This window comes from Giraffa tippelskirchi, chromosome 10, assembly GCF_054371585.1.
Source record: "Giraffa tippelskirchi isolate mGirTip1 chromosome 10, T2T-mGirTip1v1.2.pri, whole genome shotgun sequence".
NCBI lineage: Eukaryota > Metazoa > Chordata > Mammalia > Artiodactyla > Giraffidae > Giraffa > Giraffa tippelskirchi.
Window position 1 is genome coordinate 29,505,963 of NC_137284.1, and position 26,641 is coordinate 29,532,603.

The 26,641-nt window shown below is 38.5% G+C and overlaps 1 protein-coding gene across 3 annotated transcripts; it reads left to right on the forward strand.

Moving 5' to 3' along the window:
- The first annotated feature begins 32 nt into the window (after positions 1-32).
- On the forward strand, positions 33-24,660 carry AAMDC (adipogenesis associated Mth938 domain containing). Of its 3 annotated transcripts, XM_081537552.1 has the most exons (5): positions 33-133; positions 6,086-6,174; positions 6,938-7,087; positions 22,615-22,710; positions 24,488-24,660. In XM_081537552.1, exons 3-5 carry the CDS (start codon positions 6,956-6,958, stop codon positions 24,626-24,628), a joined length of 369 nt encoding a protein of 122 aa, XP_081393678.1. In that variant the 5' UTR covers positions 33-133; positions 6,086-6,174; positions 6,938-6,955; the 3' UTR covers positions 24,629-24,660. The 3 variants fall into 3 exon arrangements, with proteins under 3 accessions (XP_081393678.1, XP_081393677.1, XP_081393676.1); XM_081537551.1 differs by lacking the exon at positions 6,086-6,174; XM_081537550.1 differs by lacking the exon at positions 6,086-6,174 and having other exon boundaries at positions 33-79.
- Positions 24,661-26,641: the final 1,981 nt, after the last annotated feature.

The following is a 26,641-nucleotide window of genomic DNA, read 5'->3' on the forward strand; positions in this document are numbered from 1 at the left end:
TTGAAGACTGGCCGAACCATTCTTTTCCGGGCGGGGCGAGTCGAGGGGAGAGCGTCTAGCGGAGACCGCCTGAGCAAAGGTAAGAGGTAAAGCACGGAGCGGTTTCAGATCGCCGCTCCTCCGAGGGTGTCGGGTAAGTTTTGGGAGGGCCACTCCTGGAACTGAAACTGGCCACCAGATGGTGGGGGAAGTTGAGGGGAGTGAATAAGAAGGAGAAAAAGAGCAGAATAGAAAAAAAAAAACGATCCTGAGGAAAAATTGGAGAGGGGAAAAGTAGAGAGGTGCCCTGAGTTGGGAATTGGGATGGAGCCTTTGTAATGAAGAAGTCTGTGAAGTTTGCTGAGGTACAAGTACTGCACCTGCTTGAAAGCAGTGTCTGAGAACTGGGGGACGAGGGCCTGATGGAACGAGACTTTGCCGGCATCTCCAGTCTGAGGAGTTGGGGCCGTGCTAGGAAATCCGGGGTTTGAAGGGACCAGGCTCTTCTCAGGGAGCAAAGTTTGAGAGGATTGGGCCCTCCTGAGTTTGCCAGGGTGGGAGGGCGAGGGGCCCTGTTAAGGACTGAGATCTTAGGGACCAGTCTCTGTAGCGGAACCAAGATTGAGGGTGGACTAGGACTGCACTGAGGGCACACCTGGTAGGAAATTTGTTGCAAGGGCAAAAAGTTTGTTAGAAGACAGAGTTCTGCTTCGTTGGGAGAAGTAGTGAGCACTCTCCCACAAAGAATCTCAGAAAAACCATCAGTAATGCAAAGCAGAATGTGCAGCTTGGGATATAATGTGCGTTATGGTTAAGAGTCTGGACTTGGAGTTCAGCAAGACTTGAGTCCTAACAGAACCGCCTCACGACATTGGGGAAGATTTTTTCATTTCTTTGAACCTCTGAAATGGGAGTGGGGGGGGCGGTGATGACAGTACCTACATCATAAGATTTTACAGTATAATTCACAATAAATTGATTAGCACAATGCCCTGGCACATTGTGAATGAAAGTCGCTCAGTCGTGTCTGACTCTTTGCGACCCCACGGACTGTACAGTCCAGGGAATTCTCCAGGCCAGGATACTGGAGTGGGTAGCCATTTCCTTCTCCAGGGGATCTTCCAACCCAGGGATCCAACCGGGCATTGCAGACCGGTTCTTTATCAACTGAGCTACCAGGGAAGCCCCTGGCACATTGTAAATACTTTAAAAATATTAGTTGCTACTATTGAAGAAAATCCCTAAAATTTAGATTGAATTCAATTGTTTGTAATTGATAGTTTACTACTTTGAGCCCCAAATTTCAGTGTGCATTTAAAATTTATATAGTATCTACTTAATAAAAGAATTTCAGAGTATAATATAAATCATAGGACAATTTACAATTAAAAGCAAATAAAGAAATGTATGGCATCATCAACTCAATGGACATGAGTTTGAGCACATTCCGGGAGACAGTGAAGGACAGGGAGGCCTGGCGTGCTGTAGTCCATGGGGTCGCAAAGAGTCAGACGTGACTGAGCAGCTGAACAACAACAAAAGAAATATATAGGCAAATAATTATATTGGGAACAGAGAAAATGATTACCACATTAAAAATTAAATTTTGTTCCGCATTTCTAGGTAAAAAAGGGAAAAGCCATAATGTTCTATGTCAGACTATTAACTAAAGAAAGAATTCTCATTTATCAAGAGAAAAAAATTCTATATTGTAAGAGGAATTTATTAACTAGAAAACTGATTCTTAATCCTGAATAATATACAAACCCTTTTTAAAGGAAAAAAATGTTCTTTTAAAATTTACAAATATTCTTGAGAATTCCAGTTTAAGAAGTACTGATTAAATAAAGTCTACACAACATGTGATTGTACTTCGTGCCATTGAACTATGTGCTTAAAAATGGCTAAAATGGTAAGTTTTATGTAATGTATATTTTGCCACAATAAAAAAGTTTTTTTTAAAAAAAGTCTCACTTTAGGAATATTTCTATGGTGATGAATTATCCTAGCAAAAGAGAATTTTTAATTTAATGTGTGGTAAAATGTTGTAAGCAACACCAAAATGAAATAGAACTAAACTAAAACATATATTCTACAACACAGGGAATACAGCCAGTATTTTATAGTGAATTTAAATGTAGTATAACTGTTAAAAATTGTGAATCACTGTGTTGTGCACCTGAAACATAAAACTATACATCAACTATAGCTCAATTTAAAAAAAAAACAACTAAAATATATTGGTAGAACTCAAACTCCCAAGAGATACTCTAGACCTGGGCTCCTGAACTCATCAGTTTTGCAAAGATACAAAAATCTTCATAAGATCATAACTTAATTGACCTTAAATGAAAGGCAGGTACACAATATTAAATAAAATTGTATCTTTATGAATGAATTTTGATGGGGGGAAAAAACCTTCAAACCAAAAGAAAGACTTAATTATATCATTTAATAACACTACCCTGCCTCTTTCCTATTTCTTCACTTTCAGCTTTTCCAGCACCTCACCTGCTCTCTCTTGGGATTGTAAAAATAACTTTCAAAAAAACAGCTTTATATAATTTTTTCTTTTCTCAATGATGACACTGTTACTCAAGGGGGGCCTGATAAATAAGTTTAGAATTTCTGCCTTTTCCAATCAAGATTGGCATTAGAACAAAGTCCTTGGGCATCAAAAGTTATATCCACCCAAAAGATGAGATGTTTCATTACAAAGCAAGGTTTAGGTCAGATGTTCACTAAGTCTATTCTTAGAAAAAAATAAATAATAAGCACCCGTAATACCATATCTCTTCTTTCCTTGGGCCAAAAGAGTTTGTGGGTTACAAGAATCTAATCTTGATTCATGTAGTTAAATAATTGAGTTATATATATTAGACTAAAAGGTAAACATAGAAAAAAAAGTAGCTTAAGAAAACTTAAGCTTAAGAATTTATTGCTACTGTCATAAAGAAGCCTTTAAATAAATATTAAATTACTCACACTCAGTCTTTATTTATGAATAAGAAATTTCTTAAAGATAGTTCAAATTTCACATTCTGTTAAGGGAAAAAAAAAACACCTTAGTTTTTCATTCAGAATTAATGACTAGTTTACTGAAAATACCAAAAAGAAAGAAATGCTCATCAGAAGAATGGGTAAGTAAATTGTGATACAGTCTTTCAACAGACTATTGCTCAGACTGATACATACTGATACATATTACAACATTTGTGAATCCCAGAAGCATTTTGAGTGAAAGAAGAAACACACAAAAGAGTAGGTACTTACAATTTCATCAACATGAAGGTCTAACTAATATGTAGGAATAGAAATTAAAAGCTACTTTTGATCTTAGAAGGGGATTGATTAGAAGGGTGCACAAGGGAAATTTTGAGGTACATTCGGTATCATGTTTGGCAAGTTTATGCATTTGTGAAAGTCTTTGAACTCAATAATATCTGCACTTAATTGAATATAATTATGCTTTAATTTTAAAATTTAATGACTTAGCCTTCAATTTTCTCAAATTGCATTGATAAGAATCTGCCTTGTAACATAATAATTTACACATATTTCTGTCTCCCCAACATACTATCTTTGCATTTGTTGCTCAATTTTTTTTAATAGATATTATAAGCCTGGCAAATGTATATTGAGGTGAATTGGATTTGATCATGGAGCCAGTTTGGGAATTCCTAGTTAGTGATGAACAAATTTACTTAGCGAAAGTCGCTTAGTCATGTCTGACTCTTTGCAACCTCATGGACTATACATTCCATGGAATTTTCTAGGCCAGAATGCTGGAGTGGGTAGCCTTTCCCTTCTCCAGAGGATCTTTACTTAGGTTTGTTAAAACTCACTTTTAAAACAATACTTTTAGAAGTATGTGTTACATGTAATGAAAAAGCTGGTCTCAACAGATGTAAGAATCTTATGTTCTTCAAAATAGCTTCTAAGGTTCGATGCATGATACAGGGTGCTCAGGGCTGGTGCACCAGGATGACCCGGATGACCCGGAGGGATGGGATGGGGAGGGAGGTGGGAGGGGGGTTCTGGAAGGGGAAAACATATACACCCATGGTGGATTCATGTCAATGTATGGCAAAACAAATATAATATTGTAAAGTTAAAAAATAGATAAATAAACTAATTAAAAAAAAACTTCAAAAAAAATAGCTTCTAAGGAAAATATGTGAAAATAAGAAGTAATATAAACAAGATTTAATCCAGCCATTTTCTGGTTCTTTCTCTTAATAATAACTGAATTCTCTGTTGCATAGAATTCTATTCATTGAAGAATCACTTTTGGAAGTGTCTTACCATCTTTTTTCTTAAGAGCATCTGTCTATTCTTATTTCTTAAAAGCATGGTTGAAATTGATGAATTATTTCTCAGATGAAATAATTATTTTTACTGAAAGAGAAATTATGTTGGCTTTTTTGTAGAAATGTGTAAGTTGGTCCTAAATTAATATGGAAGTGCAAGGAACCCAGAATATCCTTAAGTTTTTTAAATGATCAACATAGTTGAAGGTTTCACCCTTCCTGGTTTCAAAAAAAAAGAGAAAATTTTATAGTTAACTGCATGTCTTCTCTCTCAAGTGTAATATTAACTGTTCATCAAGAACCATGTTTTATAAACTTATGGCTTCCTCCCATAGAACCAAAAATAGTGTGTTTATGTCCTTTGTTATATAATACATTTAAAAATGCATTAGTAGTTATTAATGTTAGGTAGAAATATCACTTGTTATTGTCTTTATTTGGAGATTAAATGCAGTTTAAGAACAAGTATGTAGGTACCAAATTAACAAGGGTAGACATGGTTAATTTTGTGTCAGCCTGGCTGGGCTATAGTACTCAGTTAATCCAATCAAACACTAATCTAGGTGCTGCTATGAAGGTGTTTTGTGATCTAGTCAACATTTACAATTAATTGACTTTTAAATAAAGGAGATGATCCTCAGTACTTTTGGAAGCCCTCATTCAATTAGTTGAAAGACCTTAAAAGGAAAAGTGAGGCTTCCTTAAGAAGTAACATGTCAATACTGCAGTGACAATTTTCTGCCTAAGAGTCAGCAACCTGCCATCCTGCCCCCACAACTGCATGGGCCACTTCTGTGAAATAAATCTGTTAATATATATGGTCTACTGGTTCTGTTTCTCTGGAGAATCCTGAGTGATACAAGCCCCTTTTAGTTACTGTACTTATCACTGCTAGATGATTCTTTTTGGAAATGTCTCTTTATTGAGATTCTATATTCATTGAGTCATTGTCATCATAATTTTTTAAACATTATATTAGTTTTTAAGTATAGTGATTCAGTGTTTTCACAAATTATACTCCACTAACAGTTATTACAAGACAATGGCTACAATTCCCTGTGCTATAGAAAGTCTGAATTTGGATTCTTCCCCTACACTGTTGTTCTTAGTTTGTTTCTGTTTATAGTCACTTGCCTAAACTAAATCTGGAATTCTGTCTCCCATAGAATGTGTAGCCACTGAAATCTATGTTAAGGGCTTTTCTTTCTTTTTTTCTTGTTTTCTTTCTTCTTTTTTTTCCCTTTTTCTTTTATTTCTTTTGGTCATGCCATGCGGCTTGTGGGAACTCCCTGACCGGGGATTGAACCTTGGGCCCCAGCAGTGAAAGTGCCAAGCCCTAACTACTGGACCACCAGGGAATTCCCCTTGTTTTAATTATTAAGCTTGGCTTCCTAGGGGTCTCCTCTGTGCCTGTATAGCATAGTATCCAGCCAAAGATTAATCAAAGATTGTGTTCAAACATCTCAAGCCGATAAGATTTACCCTCTACTGATCTGATCAGTGTGTGCTGGGGAATACATTCAGTGTTCAGGCCGTTTTCATTTCTTCCTGGTTCTCATGTTCTTCTGAGTCCTCCAGAGCCCCATTACCTCTTCACTTTGTATGTTCTATAGGCTCCATTAGCCCAAACATTTCCATGGTTTTAGGCCTATTCCTGTCTTTGATGCATATGCTCACAGCCTTTGTTCCACTGTAGATACTAGAAAGCTTATCCAGCACCCTTGGGCTGTATCACTTCTGGGAATTCCTTTTCAATCCTAGCCTACTCTGACAATCCAATTGTTTGCTCCAAATAGGCTCACAATAATGAAGAAGCAGAGCCACCTGCCATCCATGTTTATTTGCCATTGAGATCACCAGGTTAACTGATTATGCTCTAAATCAAGTAAGCCTCCTCTGCCTTAGCAGCAAGACTTGGTTTTCATGCCCTGCCCCAGTCAAGTTGAACCTCTGTGCCAACAGAACTGATGTAGGGGTATGGCTGTTATCCCAGGCAAGAACAACAAAATATCTTATTGTCCTTATCTGAAATTCACTAGTTTTCACAAATAGGCATTTCTTCAGTTTGAAGTATGTCTATATTTCTGGAGTGCCAAATCATTATTTTGACAGTTTTGTCCAGCTCTATACTTGCTTTGGGGGAAAGGATTTGTCAACCTCCTCATTCCATCATGCTGAAGTAAATCTCCACCTTTAATTTTATTTAATTAATTTTTAATATTTTGGCTGCACAGTATGGTATGTGGGATCTTAGTCCCCTGACCAAGGATCAAACCCATGCCCCCTACTTGGCAGTGTGGAGTCTTAACCACTGGACCACCAGGGAAGTCCATTCACCTTTAATTTTATCTTTCAAAAAATAGCCTGAGAATTCCCTCCAGAGTCTGAGAAGTAATTGTAGTATCTAGTTTCCATGGTTGGATGAGTCAGGATCCCAAGAATAACATTTCACTTTTTAGGCCTTTACAGAAGAAGTGACAACCACATAAATGAGAAAGACGCTTCGTAACTCATAGACGACCAGGGCTTACTATATTTTGTATATAGCATTATATTTTAAAATATATTCTATTTATAGTATAGCTCCAGTATTTTGGAGCTGTTTCAAACTTAAAGACTGATTAATTATATTTTTCCTTTAATTTCAGAGTTCAGTTAAGTTCCTTATGTCATCCCCTGAAATTGCTTCGCTCTCATGGGGGCAAATGAAAGTACAAGGCTCTACAAAAATCTATAAGGACTGCAAAGTGTGGCCAGGGGGAAGTCGGGATTGGGATTGGAGAGAAACAGGAACTGAGGTAAGCTATTAGTGTCTGGTTGAAACTGTGTAAGGCTGGCCAAGTAATTTCCAAGTTTCCACCTCAATGGACTAGGAGGAGGGAGGCAGATAGCAGTCTTAAGTATCAGATTCTCACCTTTCCTACCAAATATTTCTATTCTTTTCTTAAATACTTATTTCTTAATTTGCTCTTTCCTCTTTGGGCCTTTCCAAAGTCTTTTTAAAAAATATTTATATATTTATTTGGCTGTGCAGGATCTTGGTTGTAGGAACTCTTAGTTACAGCATGTGGGATCTAGTTGCCTGACCAGGTATTGAACCCAGGGCTTCCTGCATTGGGGCAGAGTCTTAGCCACTGGACCACCAGGGAAGCCCCTTTCCATAGTGTTTGAATGATTGGGGTTAAAAAAAAATTATTTTTAGGTTATGTTTTTTGGTTTGTTTGTTTTAATAATTTTAAGTGTGGGTAGTGGAGCTCCTCATGCTCTAATGATGGAAGTTGATCCTCCCATTTTCAAGGATGGTTTTGCTGGATATACAATTTGTGGTTGCCAGTCTTTTTCTTGCAATACTTTGAAAACGTCATCCCACTTTTTTTGATGTTACTGGTTACTAATGAGAAATCAAATGTTATTCTTATTAAGGTTTCCTTGGACTCAACAAGTCACTTCTCTCTTGCTGCTCTCAAAATTCTCTTTAGCTTTTGACAGCTTGACTATGATACATCTATCAATACATGCAGACCTCTTTGAGTTTATCCTGCTTGGAATGTATGGAACTTCATAAATGTGTAGATTGTTGTTCAACATCAAATTTGGGAAATTTTCACCAATTACTTCTTCAAATATTCCTTCTGCCCCTTTTATCTCTCCTCCTCTGTGAAAACGGTTAGGAATATGTTGTGGGGGCTTTTTTGTGTTTTTGGTAGAGGTTCTTGGTGTCCTACAGGTCTCTGAGGCTCTGTTCAGTGTTTTCATTCATTCTTCTGTCCCTTTTTTCAGATTGGATCATCTCAATTTATGTTCCTTTCAGTTTTGCTGATTCTTGCCTACAGTTATGCCCCTTTAGTGTAATTTTCATTTCAATATTGTACTTTTCAGCTCCAGAATTTCCTTTAAAAAATCATTTCTATTTCTTTTTTGTTATTCTCCAGTTAGATCCGTTCTTACACTATCCTTTAATTCTTTAGATATATTTTCCTGAAACAATGACAGAAGTTTCCTTATATGCTTGAAACCAATAAGTGTTCTACTTTGGGTTAAGGGGCTCTGTATGCAATTTGGGGTATGCAGTCAACATTTAGGCAGACACTTTAAAACTCTGCTTGATCATTGTTTATGAAGACTCTCAAAGTTACCCAGAACTGTGACCTTAGGGCCTTCTCAGGTCATTTCTGGGCATATGCACAACCCTGGACATGTATATGGCCTTTTCAATACCAAGGTTCATATCTGAGCTTTTCAAAGCCTCCTATAAACGTCTCATTTTTTATTCTTTTCATGTTAGTTTTTTAGGACCTCTCACTTGCCCTGTTGTCTACTGCCTCAGGCAGCTGCACTGTTAAACAATTGTCTCTGTTTTGTTTTTTGGTTTTTTTTTTTAGTTTATTTTCTATTTTTTGACTTGACAATATTGTATTTGTTTTGCCATACATTGACATGAATCCACCATGAGTGTACATGTTTTCCCCTTCCAGAACCCCCCTTCCACCTCCCTCCCCATCCCATCCCTCCAGGTCATCCTGGTGCACCAGTCCCAAGCACCCTGTATCATGCATTGAACCTGGGCTGGCGATTCGTTTCACATATGATAATTTACATGCTTCCATGCCATTCTCCCATATCATCCCGCCCTCGCCCTCTCCCATAGAGCCTATAATACTGTTCTGTTTATCTGTGTCTCTTTTGGTGTCTTGCATACAGGGTTATCTTTACTGATTGACTAAATACCATATATATGTGTTAGTATATTGCATTGGTGTTTTTCTTTCTGGCTTACTTCACTCTGTATAATAGGCTCCAGTTTCATCAACCTCATTAGAACTGATTCGAATGTATTCTTTTTAATGGCTGAGTAATATTCCATTGTGTATATGTACCACAGCTTCCTTATCCATTCATCTGCTGATGGGCATCTAGGCCGCTTCCATGTCCTGGCTAGTATAAACAGTGCTGCCATGAACATTGGGGTACACATGTCTCTTTCAAGTCTGGTTTCCTCAGTGTGTATGCCCAGCAGTGGGATTGCTGGGTCATATGGCAGTTCTATTTCCAGTTTTTTGAGGAATCTCCACACTGTTCTCCATAGTAGCTGTTCTAGTTTGCATTCCCACCAACAGTGTAAGAGGGTTCCCTTTTCGCCACACCCTCTCCAGCATTTATTGCTTGTAGTCTTTTGGATAGCAGCCATTCTGATGGGCGTGAAATGGTACCTCATTGTGGTTTTGATTTGCACAATTGTCTCTGTTTTTGACAACCTTCTCCAGGAGAAAAGATGGTTTGCACTGGTGAGCTCCAACTTAGATCAAATAAAGTCTATGAGTGGGGTCTTCCACGGAACCACCAGACAGGTTAAATAATGACAGTTCTCTGGGAATGGGCATTTGAAGGAGCTTTAATCCATTATTCTATCTTGGGTGATTGCAAAGCTGGTGGTTTTCACTGTGATTCCCGGTTGTTGCTTTTCAAGGTGACCACAGAAGTAAGAATGGGATAGTGGGATGTGTTAAAGACCCCATTATTGTGTTATTGTTAATTTTTCCTTTTATGCCTGTTAACATTTGCCTTATATATTGAGGTGTTCCTATTTTGAGTAATATCTATGTTTTAATTTGTTGTTTCTTTTTCTTGAATTGATCCTTTGATTATTATGTCCTTCTAACAGTATTTATTTATTTTTATAATTTTTATTATTTTTTGGCTTCACCACTTGGCATGCAGGATTTGTGTTCCCCAACCAGAGATCAAATCTTTGCCCCCTTAGTGGAAATTCAGAGTCTTAACCACTGGAGCACCAGGGAAATCTCAGCAGGCTTTAAAGTCTACTTTCTCTGATATAAGTATTGCTTCTCTGGCTTTCTTTTGATTTCCATTTGCATGGAATACCTTTTATCATTCCCTCACTTTCAATCTCTGCAGAGGTACAGAGCTAGAAAAATGTAAAATCAAATGGTAAATTCAGGTCAGATTCTAACTTGTTTTTCTCCATCATGATTCTTATATCATAACTTTAACATTAAAGACTATAAAACTGTGAAGGCACTATTGTTGATAATAGGAAAATGGGAAAAGTTTGCTGTAAGTTTAGTTTTCATCTTGTTAAGTTTCATCTGTCAGCTGAATACATAAGATGAGGTATTCCAGAACTAGTTGAAGAGAAAAGAACTAGGAAAGATGAGGGGAAAAGCTGAGGTGTTGACTAGAACTCATCTGCATAGGAGCAAAAGGACATCAAATCAAAGCTATTACGCCTCAGAGTTCTCATCTATAAAATGGAGATAGTACTACTACCTACCTCATAGAGCTGATCTAAGAATTAATGTACTGTGCTAGATATGGTATAGGCATTCAATAAATGAAGCTGTTATTGTTAATTTAGTAGTAGTATGGGTGGATATGAAACACCAAATTCAAAAACTATTAAGGTGAGAGAGTCAGATTGGGAGTTTGGAATTAGCAGATGCAAACTGGTATATATAGAATGGATAAACAACAAGGTCCTACTGTGTAGAACAGGGAACTATATTCGGTATTCTGTGATAACCCATAATGGAAAAGAATCTGAAAAAGTATGTATATACATATGTATAATTGAATCACAGTGCTGTGCAGCAGTAATTAGAACACTGTAATTCAACTATACTTCAATAAAAATTTTAAAAGGTGAAATCTGCAAGATAAGGCAGTTTATTAGATTTAGCGGGCAAAGGAGAAGTCTGGCATGGATAAATGGATACATGGTTGTGCCATTTATTGAGACTGGGTATATGAAGAGGAGGAACAGATATGTTTGTGTTTAAGACAGAGGCTGGGTGGATAAAATGAGTAATTCTTTTGGAATATGTTGAGTTTGAACTCACATTAGGGCATTGAGATAGAGATTTCTAGCAAATATTTAGATTTATAGGTCCAGGCACTGTCACATTTTAGCTAGATACCTTAACCAAGTTATATAGCCTGACTGTGTCTCAGTTTAACCATTTCAAAAAGGAGAATAATAATGTCTATTTGTTATGGGTTGATGAAAGACTAATACATGGGTTGGGAAGAATAAATTTTAAAAATGCATGCCACTTACCATCATGCAAATTCATTCTTTCTCCCACTCAGTATTTCTCAGTGTAATTCATGGATCTTTTACATCAGAATCATCTAGAGGTTTGTTTAAAAGGCATGTTCTGATCTCCCTCACTCCTCCCAACTACTAAATCAGAATGTCTTGAGGATGGGACCTGGAAAATAATATATTTCACTTGGTTGCTTTGAATACTAAATATGTTCATCTTTGTAAAGCATCTGCCACAGTACCTGTCACATAGGAGATAATTGAGTTTTTGTAATTTTTAAAATTTTCTTTTCTTCCTTAGTTACCAGAAAATAATGTGCTTAGCACATAACAGTGCTCTGTACTATTAGTTTCTCCCAATATAACTATAGAAATGATCAAATTACTTCTAAAAGTCTTAGAAACACTCTGATTTGTACATCAGATGCTGCTTAATAAGGAATCCTTGAGGGGATTAGGAGCCTGAGAGTTTTTAGGGGATTTCTTATTACTTTGGACTACTTCAATTGTTTATACCATGAACTGATGGAAGTATTATCTCTAGTGTAGTAGTGCTGAGCTATTCTTTTTGTTTTTTTGGCTGCACCACACGGCTTATAGGATCTTAGGTCCCCTACCAGAATTGAACCTGGGCCCACAGCACCAAAAGCACAGAATCCTAACCTTTGGACCACCAAGGAATTCCTTTGTTCAGCTGTTCTTTTTAATGAACTTAGTACTTTCATGCATTGGAGAAGGAAATGGCAACCCACTCCAGTGTTCTTGCCTGGAGAATCCCAGGGACGGCGGAGCCTGCTGGGCTGCCATCTGTGGGGTCGCACAGAGTCAGACACGACTGAGGTGACTTAGCAGTAGTAGCAGTAGCAGTAGCAGTAGTATGAACAATAGTAAGTATTTATTATCATGCCTATAGACCAAGCTGGAGCAGCTCTACCCCAAGCTACAGATGGCACGTTGGCTGAGTGCTCCATCCACCTTGGACCAGGGAGCTAGCCAGGACCTGATCTTTCTTCATGGGACTATCTGAAGCTCACAAACATAACTGCCACTGAGCAAGTATATTTCAAGAAAGTATATTTCAAGACTGCCTCAGGTTCACCAATATAGATTTCCATGTCAGTAGGGCATAGAAGTATATTCTACCTACAGCAAGAAGGCAAAGAGGAGTGAATATTTGCTGAACAGTCATCCAAACTATCAGAATGTTTAGTCACATGTTATGCATCTGCATATGAGTGGTTCCTTGGGCAACTTAGGCCAAATATAACCAAAGCTGATTTCATTTCCTTTTCCCTACCGCCACCCCCCCCACCCCCGAAAATATCTAGGAACTTTCTTATGTGTTTTTACATAATTCCATTAATGGAATTACTGTCTACACAGTCACCTAGAAGAGAAATATCAGATACAATTTATATTTATCCAACTTTCTCCTCCATCACATCCAATGAAGTACATTTGTTGATTTGGCCTTGGCAAAGTCTTTCAAATATGTTCCCTCCTAGTGCCTCAGTGGTCTCACCTGGACTATGGAATCAATCTCCTACCTGGTTCTCCTGCCTCTTATTCTATGTTTTTGAGTCTATCTTCTATTATAATTTCTAAAACATGAATTAGTCATGTCACTGCCCTAGTTAGAAAACTTCCAAGGCTTTCTCTAAACCTCAAAACTAAGCAAAAACTCCTCAGGATATGGTTTAGGGCCATTAAAAAAAAAATGATACAGTTCCAATTTTTTTTTCAATTTCATCCCCTATATTTCATAAAACACATGTGAAGGCCTACCTATTCCATACCTAATACCTATTCCCTTACAAACCTTCCATGATCTTTCATTTTCTGTACTTTTGCTAAAACCATTTCCTTTACTTGAAATGAACTACTCCCCTTTGTACCTGTTGAAATCTTATATAGCCTTCAATTCTTAGCTTTTGTTTTATCTCCTCTCTGAAGCACTTCCTGATAATCCTTGTGAAAATGAGCTGCTTACCCCATTCTCAGTATTTCGGTAGTATTTTGTGCCTCTACTTTAGCACTTAGTGCCGTTCAGCTGTATGGTACTGAGTGGGCATTTACCTGTCTCCCTCATTAAGTGGTGAACTCCCTAAGGGCAAGAGCTATGCACTTAGCACAGTGCCTGCAAAGGAGGGGCTCAGTAAACATTGGCTGCATTGAATTTTTCATAATAAATGTTGTTAAAAATCTTTTTTACACTTTGTGACATTCCCTCTGAGGTAGGTTAATGTTGTGATTCCTTTTTTTGATCAGTTTAAAGGGGGTAGGAGCAGATTATATAGTAATTGCAGAATGGAAATATCAAAAAAAAATTATTGTCTTCAACCAGTGTCCTTGAAATAATCATTACTACTACCTACTCTCAAATCTCTACCAATCATTAAATAACTGCTGATATTTAATGCAGTGCCTGGTCAAATATAGTTTTTCCAGGGTCATACCACTAGTAATTTTTGGAACAAAGATTTGAACCTGAGTCTTACTATAAAGCCTATATTGTTCTCCTATTACATACTGTCCTCATTCATTTCTATCCTAAAGCAATAACTGTCTTATTGGAGAAGAGTTTTCTATGTGGAAACATGCATATGTCTTTCATTTATGTTAGGCTGAAAAGGGGCAAGGAGGAAGCTATGACAAAAATATAAATTTAAAAGCAAACCAGGACTTCCCTGGTGGTCTAGTGGTTAAGAATCTGTCTGCCAATACAGGGAACACGGATTTGATCCCTGGCCTGGGAAGATCCCACATGACTCGGGGTGACTAAGCCCCTTGCCACTACTCCTGAGCCAGCACACCCGAGAGCCCATGCTCCGCAACAAGAGAAGCCTCCGCAGTCAAGAAGCCCTAGCACTGCAGCAACTAGAGAGTAGCCCCCGCTCACGTCAACTTGAGAAAGCCCACAAGTATAGCAATAAAGACCCAGCACAGCCAAAAATAAATAAATAAAGCCAAACCCAATTAGCAGGCGCCTGAAGAGAACCAAAGGAAATGTGGAAACTTTAAGCTATTTTTCTCATTTTTTAAAATTGAAATATAGTTGATTTACTGCACCTTTCAATTTTAAATAATATGAAACCTACAGAACAGTTGTATGACTTACGATAAATACCTAGACACCCTTTCTCAAAATCCTCAAGTTAATACTTTGCCATGTTTGTTTTTTCTCTCTTATCAGATACACAAACACACACATTTCCCCCCAATCATTTGAGTGTAAATGGCAGATATTTTACCATTTCTTTCCTAAAAACATAAACTTTCTCCTGCATAGCCACAATATCATTCTTACAACTAAGAATATTATCCTTGATATACTAGTATACAGTCTACTTTCATTTCCTCCAAAATGTCCTCAATAGTTATAACTATTGCTGATTTTGTGGTTTTATTTTAATATACAATATAGGCAATAGGTATAAAGAGTAACATAAGTCTTGTCCATTTGACCAGACTAAAGGTTCTTGTGCTCAGGACATGGCTACCTAAGGAAATATAGTTGAATTGAGCTGTCCCTAACCCTTTATGCTTTTGTGTTTGTTTTGCTTGTGTTTTCCCATTCACCTTCTAAACCTAGGTGACCTGGAAAGTCTATGTTGAATCTCTCCTTCCCCTTTTTCTACTTTGAAATATTTTGAACCTATATAACAAATTCAAAAAAAATAATAAACACTTGTATACAATCAGCCTAGATTTACCAGTTTTTAATATTCTGGCACATTTTCTTTTTTTGTCTCTCAGCAGCTTTCTCTCTTTCTTTCTGAATAACTATATTTGCTGAATCATTTGGAACTAAGTACTGACATCATGATACATAACTCTGAATACTTCCAGCTTATGTCTAATAAAACAAAGGCATTCTGCCTTACATAATGTTACACTCAAGAAATTCAACATTTATAGAATATAAAATAATATCAACTCCATAATCAAGTTATAACAAGTGTTCCAATAAAATAATATCTTTTATAGCTGGCTTTTGTTTCCAACCCAAGATCCAATGAGGGTTCATGCACTGCATTTTGTTGTCATCTTTCTTTAGTCTATCAGTACACAGGTTTATTGATTGAAGTATACTATGCAAGTTCCAAGTACCCAACATAATGATTTCATATTTCTATACATTACAAAATGATCACCACAATAAGTCTAGTTACTGTCACCTTACAAAGTTTTTATATTATTGATTATATTCCCCATGCTGCACATTTTATCCCCATGATTCATTTATTTTGTAACTCACCTGTTTCACTCATGTCCCCTACCATCTCCCTTCTGGCAACTACATGTTTATTTTCTGTGTCTAATTTGTTTTGTTTTTTTTTTGCTTGCTGATTTGTTTTGTTTATTTAGATTCCACATATAAATGAAATCATTTAGTCTTTGTTTTTCTCTGACTTATGTCACTTAGCTTAATACCCTATAGGTACATCCATGTTGTCACAAATGGTTAAGATTTCATTCTTCTAGTGTTTTCATTTTCTTTGCAAAAATACACAGAAGTGGAACTGTTGGATTGTATAGTACTTCTATTTTTAATATTCTGAGGAACCTCCATATTGTTTTCCATAGTGGCTGTACCAATTTACATTCCCAGCAGTGTACAGGGTTCTCTTTTCTCTACATCCTTGCCAACACTTGTTATTTGTTGTCTTTTTGATAAGAGCCATTCTGACAGATCTGAAATGATATTGCATTGTGGAATTCTCTAGGCCTGAATACTGGAGTGGGTAGCCTTTCCTTTCTCCAGGGATCTTCCCGACCCAGGGATTGAACCCAGGTCTCCCACATTGCACATGGATTCTTTACCACCTGAGCCACAAGGAAAGCCCAAGAATACCTGAGTGGGTAGCCTTTCCCTTCTCCAGCAGATCTTCCCGACCCAGGAATCAAACCAGGGTGGGGATCAAATCCAGGTCTCCCGCATTGCAGGCGGATTCTTTACCAGCTGAGCCACAAAGAGCACCCAACAGACACATGAAAAGTTACTAATAGCTTTCCCCCAAGAGAAAACAATTAAAATTTCCATAACATCAACATGTTATGGAAAGCCTCCTAAAGAAGAGGAACAAAGTCAAGACATTCACTGAAGGAGGAGAGCCTTAGTGGTTTGCCCAAGGAGACTGGAAGAAGCAGAGGGGGAGCAGGTGGCAGAGACAGGATGGCTCAGTGACAGGCTGACGCTGCAGTCACAGGCCTCTGCACAAGGCTGTGAGTAATCACATGCCAAGGCCTGGAGCCACAGGCTGCTGCAGTTATCTTTCATGTCACCCTGTACGTTTCACCCTGAGCCTGCAGTAAAGCACACAACAGCCAAATTGGGTTTCACTGATCCTGCAACTCTGATGGGCTCCTGCTGTCCCTAGTCTGTGAATCTCCAGATGACAGTTTTGCACTCTTTTATGACCTTTCACTTCACTGAGCAGTGGGCTTGTTTCGTTATACTAGCATGGTGAGCTCTGACAGCCTAGGAATCACGGTGCTCCTCAGAGTAGATGCTATTCTTTGTTAAATGAAGGAATCATTCAGTATTTCAGATAAATGCATTTACTTAAGGCAAGTAAAGCTCTCCAACTCTGAATTATAATTCTGTTAAATATTTATCTTGGTCATTGTCCCAGAACAAACATTTTAAGTTCTTTGTATCGTAATAGTTCAGCTCGGGGTGGTTCTAGGATTGATCACAGTGCTGTGGAAATAGAAGAGCTTCTAATCCAATTGTTTTACATTCTTTAAGAACCAGTATCAGGGGCTTCCCCAGTAGCTCAGCTGGTAAAGAATCTGCCTGCGATGCAGGAAACCAGGTTCAACCCCTGGAAGATCCCCTGAAGGAAATGGCAACCCACTCCAGTACTCTTGCCTGGAAAATTCCATGGACAGAGAAGCCTGGCGGGCCACAGTCCATGGGGTGGAGTCGGACACAACCGTGAGTCTAACGTTCACTTTTATTGTAATCAAGTGAAAAAAATCCCCATTTTTGTTTGCCTTTTAAAAATGTATTAACCTAAACTACTTCAGAAATAAAGACTCTAATCCCTGGTGTATTCTGATCTTTGTGGAGAACAGGGGAAGCTGGAGGCAGAGACGCTGTTCAGAGCCACCTGGGCACTCGCTCTGCATCTTCGCCCACTGTGAGGAAGTAGCCTTGCTGCTCATCAGTTTGGTTCACTCTTTGACATGCAGCTGTTCTAATTTACCACGCTGATACTCCCTTAAGTCTTAGTGTTAATTCCTTAGGAAGATGTTGATGAAGTCAGTCAAAATATAAAAAAAGGTATTAGTGTGAGAGCCTGGCTATGTTATCTGCTCTGGAACACTCACGGGCTGAGGGAAGAGTGTCAGCAGTAGTTGCTCACCCCACAGGGACTCAAGAGACACAGAGAGCGCCAGCAAAGATGTGCTGCATCTGCTCCTGCTTTGTGTAGCCGCCTGGCTTCTGCTAAACGTTGTTTCCTTGGCTAAATAAATCAGGAAGCAGTGAGAACGTCTGTGTGCCTATATATGTTCTTTTCCTGCTCATCTATAACCTACCTATAGTTTGTTTTTTTTTTTTAAACCTGTTTATTTGGAAATAATTTCAGACTTACAGAAAGTTACAGGAATATTAGAAAGAATTCTTGGACTCTTCCAGTGGTCCAATGGTTAAGACTCCATGCTTCCACTCCAGGGGGCACAAGTTCAATCCCAGGTCCCCCAGTCAGGGAAGTTCCACATGCCGTGTGGTACGAGCAGAAAAAAAAAAAAAATTCTCATTTTACCCAGATACAAATGTTAACAGTTTATCATATTTTTTACAGATATAAACCTTTATTTTTAATCTGATATCCAGTTGTGGCATCTGATGATGGTGGTGGTTGAGTTGCTAAGTGTGTCCAGCTCTTGCAACCCCGTGGACTGTAGCCAGCCAGGCTCTTCTGTCCATAGGATTTCCCAGGCAAGAATACTGGAGTGGGTTGCCATTTCCTTCTCCAAGAGTTTATCATATTTTATCATCTTCTTCTCCAATAGACACTTTTTTTCTGAACTGTTGTAGACATTCTATTTAGGAGTAAATACACAGGTATTTAACTAAATTAGAAGGGAACTGTCCTTAGGTAAAGGACATCTAAGAAAAACAAGGACCTTCTCACAACACAGTAATGAAAATCAGGAAATTAACATTGATACAGTACTATTATCTAATATACAGACCTTATTAATATTTTGCCAGTTTACCTAATACACGTGTTACATTTGTCATACTAATAGAATCATACAGTATATAGTCTTTCAGGACTTGCATTTTTCACTCAGCGTAATACATTTTGTGTGCTGTGTTGCTCAGTCATGTCTGACTCTCTGCGACCCCATGGACTATAGCCCAACAGGCTCCTCTGTCCATGGGGATTCTCCAGGCAAGAATACTGGAGTGGGTTGCCATGCCCTCCTTCAGGGGATCTTCCCAACCCAGGGATCGAACCCAGGTCTCTTGCATTGCAGGTGGATTCTTTACCATCTGAGCTACCAGGGAAGCCTATAGGTATTGATACTTTGTTCCTTTTCTATTGTTCATTAGTATTCCATTCTTGGATTATAACACAATCTGTTCATGAACATTTGGGTTGTTTCCAGTTTGGGAGTACTACAAATAAAGCTTCTATAGATGACTGTAGTTAACAGTGTTATATGATATATGTGAAAGTTAAGACTAAATTCTGAGTTCTCATAACAGAAGAAAAAATTATTTTTTCTTTTTTTGTCTCTATATGAGATGATGGATGTTAACTAAACTTATTATGGTAATCATGTCATGTTATGTAAGTCAAATCATATGCTGTACACCTTGACTTATACAGTACTATTTATCAGCTATATTTCAGTAAAACTAGAAAAAAATCTAGAGTAGGATATCTTGCTTCTAATTAGGAAATAAGAGTTAACAATGCCCCCCACCCATAAAAAGCTGCTGTGAAAGTTCATGTACAGGTTTTTGTGTAAATGTTTCCATTTCTCTAGGATAAGTACCTAGATATGTGATTGCTGAATCACGTAAGCACATATTTAAGAAGATTCCAGACTGTTTTCCTGCTAGAACATGAAGAAAGTCATATGCAGTGAGACTGGTGAGATGGCTGAGAACTTACAGATGGACCATGTTAAGGAGTTTGGCAATTATTCTAAGAGCAAGGAGAAGCCACTGAATGCTATTAAACAGAGGAGACATTTGAATGGTTTTGTGTTTTGCAAAGGTTCCTCTAGCTATGGTTTGCCCTATAATTCCTCTAGGGCAATTTGAAGAATGGATCATTGGAAAGGGCCAAAGTGGTTTTATGGATACCAGTTAGAAAGTTACTGCAGTAGGCTTAGTAGAAGTAATGGCAGGTTAGAACAGGGTAGTGGCAGTAGAGATGGAGAGGAATGGACAGGTCCAAGAGATAATAAGGGGACTTCCCTAAAGTCCACTGGCTAAGAATCCACCTTCCAATTGCAGAGGGCACGAGTTCAGTCCCTGGTCAGGGAATTAAGATCCCACAGGCTGTGCAGTATTGCCAAAAAGAAAACTAAAAAAAATGAGATAATAAGGAAGTAAATTATTCTGTCCACTCTTTTAGGGAAAATGTTTAATATTTCAACATTATACTTAATGTTTAGCTGTAGGTTTTTCTTAAATGTCCTTTACCTAAGGACAGTTCCCTTCTAGTTATTTTTTTAAAAACTATTTTATTCATTTGACTGCCAGGTCTTAGTTGTGGCATGTGGGGTCTAGTTCCCTGACCACGGATGGAACTCAGTCCCCCTGTGTTGGGAGTGCAGAGTCTTAGCCACCGGCCCACTAGGGTTGTCCCTGTAAGTTTGTACCTCGTAACCCCCTCACCTATTTCACTCATCTCCCCCACCACCTCCCCTCTGGCAACTGTGTTTATTCTGAGTCTATTTCTGTTTTGTTTGCTCATTTGTGTTTTAGATTACACATATAAGTAAAATAATATAGTATTGGTCTCTGACTTATTTAACTTAGGATAATACCATCTAGCTCCATCCATATTATCATACATGACATTATTTCATTCTTTTATGGCTGAGTAATATTCCATTGTCTATACATGTACCACATCCTTTTTAAATTAATTTTTATGGGAGTATAGTTGCTTTGGGCTTCCCTGGTGGCTCAGTGGTAAAGAATCCACCTGCCAATACAAGAGACATGGGCTCAGTCCCTGGGTTGGGAAGATCCCCTGGAGAAGGAAATGGTAACCCACTCTAGTATCTTGCCTGGGAAATTCCATGGACAGAGGAGTCTGGTAGGCTACAGTCCATGGGGTCACAAAACAGTCAGACACAACTTGGTGACTAAACAACAAAAACACAGCTACTTTACAATGTTGTGTTAGTTTCTTACTGTACAGCAAAGTGAATCAGTCAACATAAATATAAATCCACTCTTTTTTAGATTTCTTTCCCCATTAGGTCACCACAGAGCGCTGAGTAGAGTTCCTTGTGCTACCAGCAGGTTCTCATTAGTTATCGGATTTATATATAGTCGTGTGTATATGTCAGTCCCAATCTCCCATTTCATCCCACTGATCCTTCCCCCACAACATGTGGTCATTAGGATTAGTTCTTTCAAGTTTCAACAAAGTTGTCCCTTAGTTTATAGTATTCTAATAAAGTGCCTTAAACTAGGTTAACTTGTTTCTGTTCAAGTCCCAACTCTAGTCCTAAGTGATTTGTGTCATCTTGTATATATTTTGTGAGCTTTAGTTTATCTATAAAACAAGGAGAATAGATGCTTTTGTGCGATTATGCAGAGCACATGGAATAACTTCTATAGGTGTTTTATGAAAACTGCAACTATAAACATGTAAGATATTATTTCAAGATTTAATAAAAAATACTTATTTGTTCTTATACCTTTATAAATTTCAATCCTATCTCCTCTAAAACTTTCTAGACTGAAAAACTCTTCTGTCTTTGGCAAATTTGTTGTCCTCCTGGTGTTTTAGCAGCTCTTTTCTAAACCACCTCTAAGTTATGATTAGAATGTACCCCTTCCACAGCCACCACATCAAGGCATATTCCAACTCATACTTCAACAGGCAGTTAGAACAGCAAGTCTTCCATGACAGTTTTCCACTCATATTTATTCACTCCCCAGTAGTGGGCTGGTATTTACCAAACTCTTAACTCCTGTATCCCCTTGGCTGACGTGGAAGCAGTTCAGAAGCCACCATCCTCTAATGTTGGATTAATGTTTATTAAAAACCTTTACCTTAAATACCCCTGGGAGAATCTGGGAAGACTTTACAGAGTGACAGGTATTGGTAGGTTTTAAAGCATCAGTACAAGTTTTCCTGGAGTTAAGTAGGAAAGAAGCTCAGCACAAGCAAACAGAGTGGAGCTTCCCAACTTTTGGCATGGTGTGTGCACATGCTTTCTTCTCCCACTTCATCTCTTTCCACTCACCTGTCACTTACACTTGAGTCATAAGGAACTACTTGTAGTTCACTAGGTTGCTCTTTCCCCTGAGCCTTTTAGTTCACGCTATTCCCTGTGTTTGGTATGACTTGTTCCCCTGACTTCCTTTAACCTGGCTAATTCCTGTTTATCCTTTAAGTGAAAGTTGCTCAGTCATGTCTGACTCTTTGCGACCCCATGGAGTTTTCCAGGCCAGAATACCAGGCCAGAATACTAGAGTGGGTAGTGTTTCCCTTCTCCAGGGGATCGTCCCAACCCAGGGATCGAACCCAGGTCTCCCACATTGCAGGCGGATTCTTTACCAGCTGAGTCACAAGAGAAGCCCAAGAATCTGGAGTGGGTAGCCTATCCCTTCCCCAGCGGATCTTCCTGACCCAGCAATCAAACCGGGGTCTCCTGCATTGTAGGCGGGTTCTTTACCAACTGAGCTATCAGGGAAGCCCATCTCAACTTAAATGTCACCTCCTCTGGGGTGTCTTCCCTGACCCCCTGGCCTGACTCTCCAAGTCTGAATTAGGTGCCCTTTCTCTATGTTCTCACAATACCCTGAACTTACTTCTTTGTAGCACTTGTAAAACTACCGAAATGTCTTTGTAGTTTTCCATATTTTTTCACTAGACTTAGAGCTCCATAAGGGTAGCTTCTGTTATTCTCAGGGCCCAAGTGATATTGTGCATAGAGTAAACCTCAGTAAACATTTCTTCAGTGAATGAATGAATTTCACAAGAATGCTGACTGCAAAGAAAGATTTGAAAAGCTGGCAGCTGATGAACATTCTCTTTCCACGTCCAGCATTCTCCTGGTGTGCAGCCTGCAGATGTCGAGGAAGTTGTGGAGAAGGGTGTGCAGATCCTTGTGATTGGCCGAGGGATGAGTGAGGCCTTGAAGGTTGGTATTGGTGAGCACAGCATTCCTGAAGACTTTCAGTAATCTCTCAGATCTTTACCATAGAGATACATCCTTTGTCTTGGAAGTTCAATCTATGTATCATGCACCCCCATTTTGCTGAGCCAGTGGATGGCCCAGGATGAAGTAGTGGCTGAGCCTACTATTCCTCATCAGGGTTCGTCTTTCCACTCTCTACGTAACCAAAGGCCGGTGTTGTTTCAACCATTTTCCAGAAATTCCTCAATCTTGGAAATTTATGCTCTATAGCTATCGATATTTGGCTCTTCAGAGTTTTATGGTATCTTCCATTTTTACAGTACTTTTAATTTTTCTTTTCTTGGGCACATTCAAGTTTTTTTTTCCCTTTTCAGAAAAAAATGTTTGTTTTTATTGTACTTATAGAAATAATACATGCTTGTTGTGAAAAAAAGTCAACACAGAAATGTAGTATTAAAAGGTGAAAGATTCCCCCTTCCCAGTCACATATGATGTATATGTAACTGCTCCAATTCTCTCTCTACACATCTACTAATATATAGTCACTTATGCATACTGACATCCATGCTTTTACATAAATAGGATCACACTATACATATTGTTCTGCAACTTTTTATTCATTTGTTATTGCATTATGGACAGCCTTTCACGTAAGTTTAGAGAGATCTACTTCATTCTGTCCCTTATAGACATGTCCTAAAATCCAGTTCTTAACTGATGAAGGTGCCTTTTTATTTTTTAGTTTAATCTAGCTTTTTTCCCCTCCATTAAAATGATTCTTATTCACAAGGCTACTGTTAGTATAAAACTGTTCAAATATATGAAAAGTAATATAGGACATTTTAAAAACATTTCGCTGAGAGTTCCTTCTAACAGAGTTGAATTAAAATCTATTTAAAATAATATTCAGGACAAGTCAGAGTTGAGAAAATATCCAATAATAGCTGCCCCTATTGAGTATCTCTTATATAAATTCATTTACAAATATTTATTCAGCACCTTCTACAGGTCACACTGTTCGAGGTACTGGAGACAACAAGGTAAAAAAGGTTCATGGCCCTCGTGAATAATAAAGATGTAGACAGTTTCAGATCATAAATGCTGTGAAGAAAATGGTGACTTCTGAGGGCTGTTCTAAATGAGGTGATCAAGAAAGGCCTTTCTGAGAACACATTTTAGCTGCAGTATATGTACATTCATAAAACTTCATCCTCACACCAACCTTGTGGTTGTAAGTATTATTATCCCCATTTTATAGGGGAGGAAATTGCAATTGACAGGCTTTCAAAAGGTCTCTTGGTTATTGCATGGCAAAGTAAGAATTTAGATTCAGGTTGGATTGACTCAAACATTTAACATTTACATGTTAGACATTTTACATACCTTAGCTGAATTTGTTCTCATACCAACCCTGTGAGTTAGGTGGTATTACCTCTATTTACACATATGGAAAAAGAGGCTCAGAGTATTTAATTCATTTACCCAAAGTCATACTGCTAGTAAAGACTTAAATTCAAGACTGTCTGGCTCTAAAACCCATGCTCTTTCCAGTTTCCATTTCACCTGAGCTGTGTGCACATATTGCATGATACTTCTGTCAACCTCTTAGACTCTTTGACTCATTGGGGCTCACTGCCACATTTTGGACTGGTGACATGCTGGGTGATTGGGGAGTGACGTTGTCAGTGTCCAATTCTGTAGAATATATTTGCCTAATAGCAGGAAAGGAAACCCTGGGGGCCTTTCACCCTGATTTACTCATCTTTTTCCTTCTTCCCAGGTACCCCCATCAACCGTGGAGTACCTCAAGAAAAAAGGCATTGATGTGCGGGTCCTCCAGACAGAGCAGGCAGTGAAGGAGTATAATGCCTTGGCTACCCAAGGCATCAGGGTGGGAGGGGTCTTCCATTCCACCTGCTGATGGAGGCTTAAGAGAATAAATCACTAAACAATGATGCCTGTGACTGTCACTCTTACCACTCTCCACTCCAGCCTCCCTAGCACTTTAGAAGAGCTGCTTGTACCAGGTCCTGGGCTAGGCTCTGCGATGCACGGATGACTCAGGCAAGGCCCCTGTCCTAGGGGGTGGGGGGGGGTGGGGGACAGAGGAGACAGATGTTTACCAAAGTTTAATACTGTGGTAAATGTTAGGCCAGAAGTAAATGAAAATAAAGGCATAAATGAAAAAGCCAAAAATGAAGAAAGCCTTCTGATTTGAAGTTTGAAAGCCAAAGTTTCAGTACATTAAAATCATATTGTAATTGATACTTTGGAATGTTTAGTCATCAACCAATTTTATTAAGTACTTAATATACCAGGCAATGCTACACGTTCCAAAGAAACAGCAATAAAAGTCTTGTGCTCATCAAGTTTCTATTCTAGTGTACCAAATAAACAAATACATATTGTAAATAGAATCTGTTTGAAGAAAAAGCAAGATAAGAAAAAGAGTGATAGGGGCTATTTCAGATATGTGGAAAGGGAAAATTTCTTTGTGCAATAACATGAGCAGAGCCCTGAAGCAACACTTCAGTAACAGTGAAAGGAGCTATGCCTTGATACTCAGGTTCTAGACAGGCTGTTCCACTAACTAAACCTGAGTCTTGCCAGTTCTCTAGGCCTCAGATTCCCTCACTATAAAATGATGGAGCTGGACTACGTGCCTTTTAATGGACCCTACTGGCATGGATAGCCTTGGTTGTATTCAATACCAAGTGACCTTTCTGAAACCTTATGATAGACTAATAGAATTATTAACAGTTACCAGCATTGCCTTATTTTTCATTTTTCCCCCTCTTAAAAATAAAAGTTACAAGTATTGGCTTTGGTGTCCAATAGCCTTGACTTTGACCTGTGGCTTCCAATGCCATTCATTGGTTGGGCATTTATTTAATCTCTCAGAGTTTCACTGTTCTCGTGTCAGATAGGGATAATGTTAGTACCTGAAGTTATCACAGGTGTTAATTGGGGTAATTCACAGAGTCTTAGCACTCTGCCTGGCATGTACTAAGGACTCAATAAATTGAAACCATTGTCATTATCTTTCTCCTAAGGGGGCTACTGTGTAAAGCTAACTGGTTTCATCTTATAGTTCTTAATATAGCAGCTTATTATTTCATAGATTCATAGAATGTTGGTGCCCAAAGGAATTATCTATTCGCTCAGTCATTTATTCAGTAATTCTCTTCCATACTCATTTACTGAAAGTCTAACTAATATTCTTATGACCAATTATTGCTGGATCCTAGGGGTACAGGAATGAGTAAGTTATAGTTCCTGCCCTCAGGAGTTACCTGAGAGAGAAATAAACAAGACAATAATGATACAGTGTGTTTAACATTAAAATAGTTATAACATCCAGTGGTGACACAAAGGGGGACTAACTTACCCTACCAGAATTGGAGGAAGATTAGGGGAGACATCACTAAGGATGTAACACGGGTCTTAAAGAACAAGTGGTTCATTTATTCACCAAGTATTTGGGAACTTTTCAACAGACATTAACTAGGTATGCTATCAATCATGGCCATAACTGAATAAAATTGCTCCACCCCCACCCTTGTTGAAGCCACGGCCCGGAAAGTTGATTTTTGCTCCACATGATCCTATCACCTGAGTGGCCACACTGGGCATCTGACCTAAGGACAGCCAATCAGCTTAAGATGTGGCTTGGCAAGAAAACATGAGCTGAGATGATTGCCATGGAAAGTGATCTTTCCAAGTTTACCCAGCAAGAAAGTGGCAAAGGCAGGATTAGAATCCAATGCTGTGTCTTGATCTCTTTCTACCACCTTAGGAGACCCGTAGGAGATAGATTCTCACAGACCTAACACCCAGCCGAGAGGTCTGAGAAGGTCATGCTCAGTGCCCTTCCCACAACCAACCATTTGTCAGATGACAGGGTCTTTCTAGATCTCAGTTCCCTCAGCTTGGA

Coding starts and splice junctions, on each gene's coding strand:
- AAMDC (XM_081537552.1), top strand. CDS start 6,956: ATGTCATCCCCTGAAATTGCTTCGCTCTCATGGGGGCAAATGAAAGTA. Junction 7,088..22,614: donor GGAGAGAAACAGGAACTGAG/GTAAGCTATTAG, acceptor TTCCACGTCCAG/CATTCTCCTGGTGTGCAGCC. Junction 22,711..24,487: donor GGATGAGTGAGGCCTTGAAG/GTTGGTATTGGT, acceptor CCTTCTTCCCAG/GTACCCCCATCAACCGTGGA.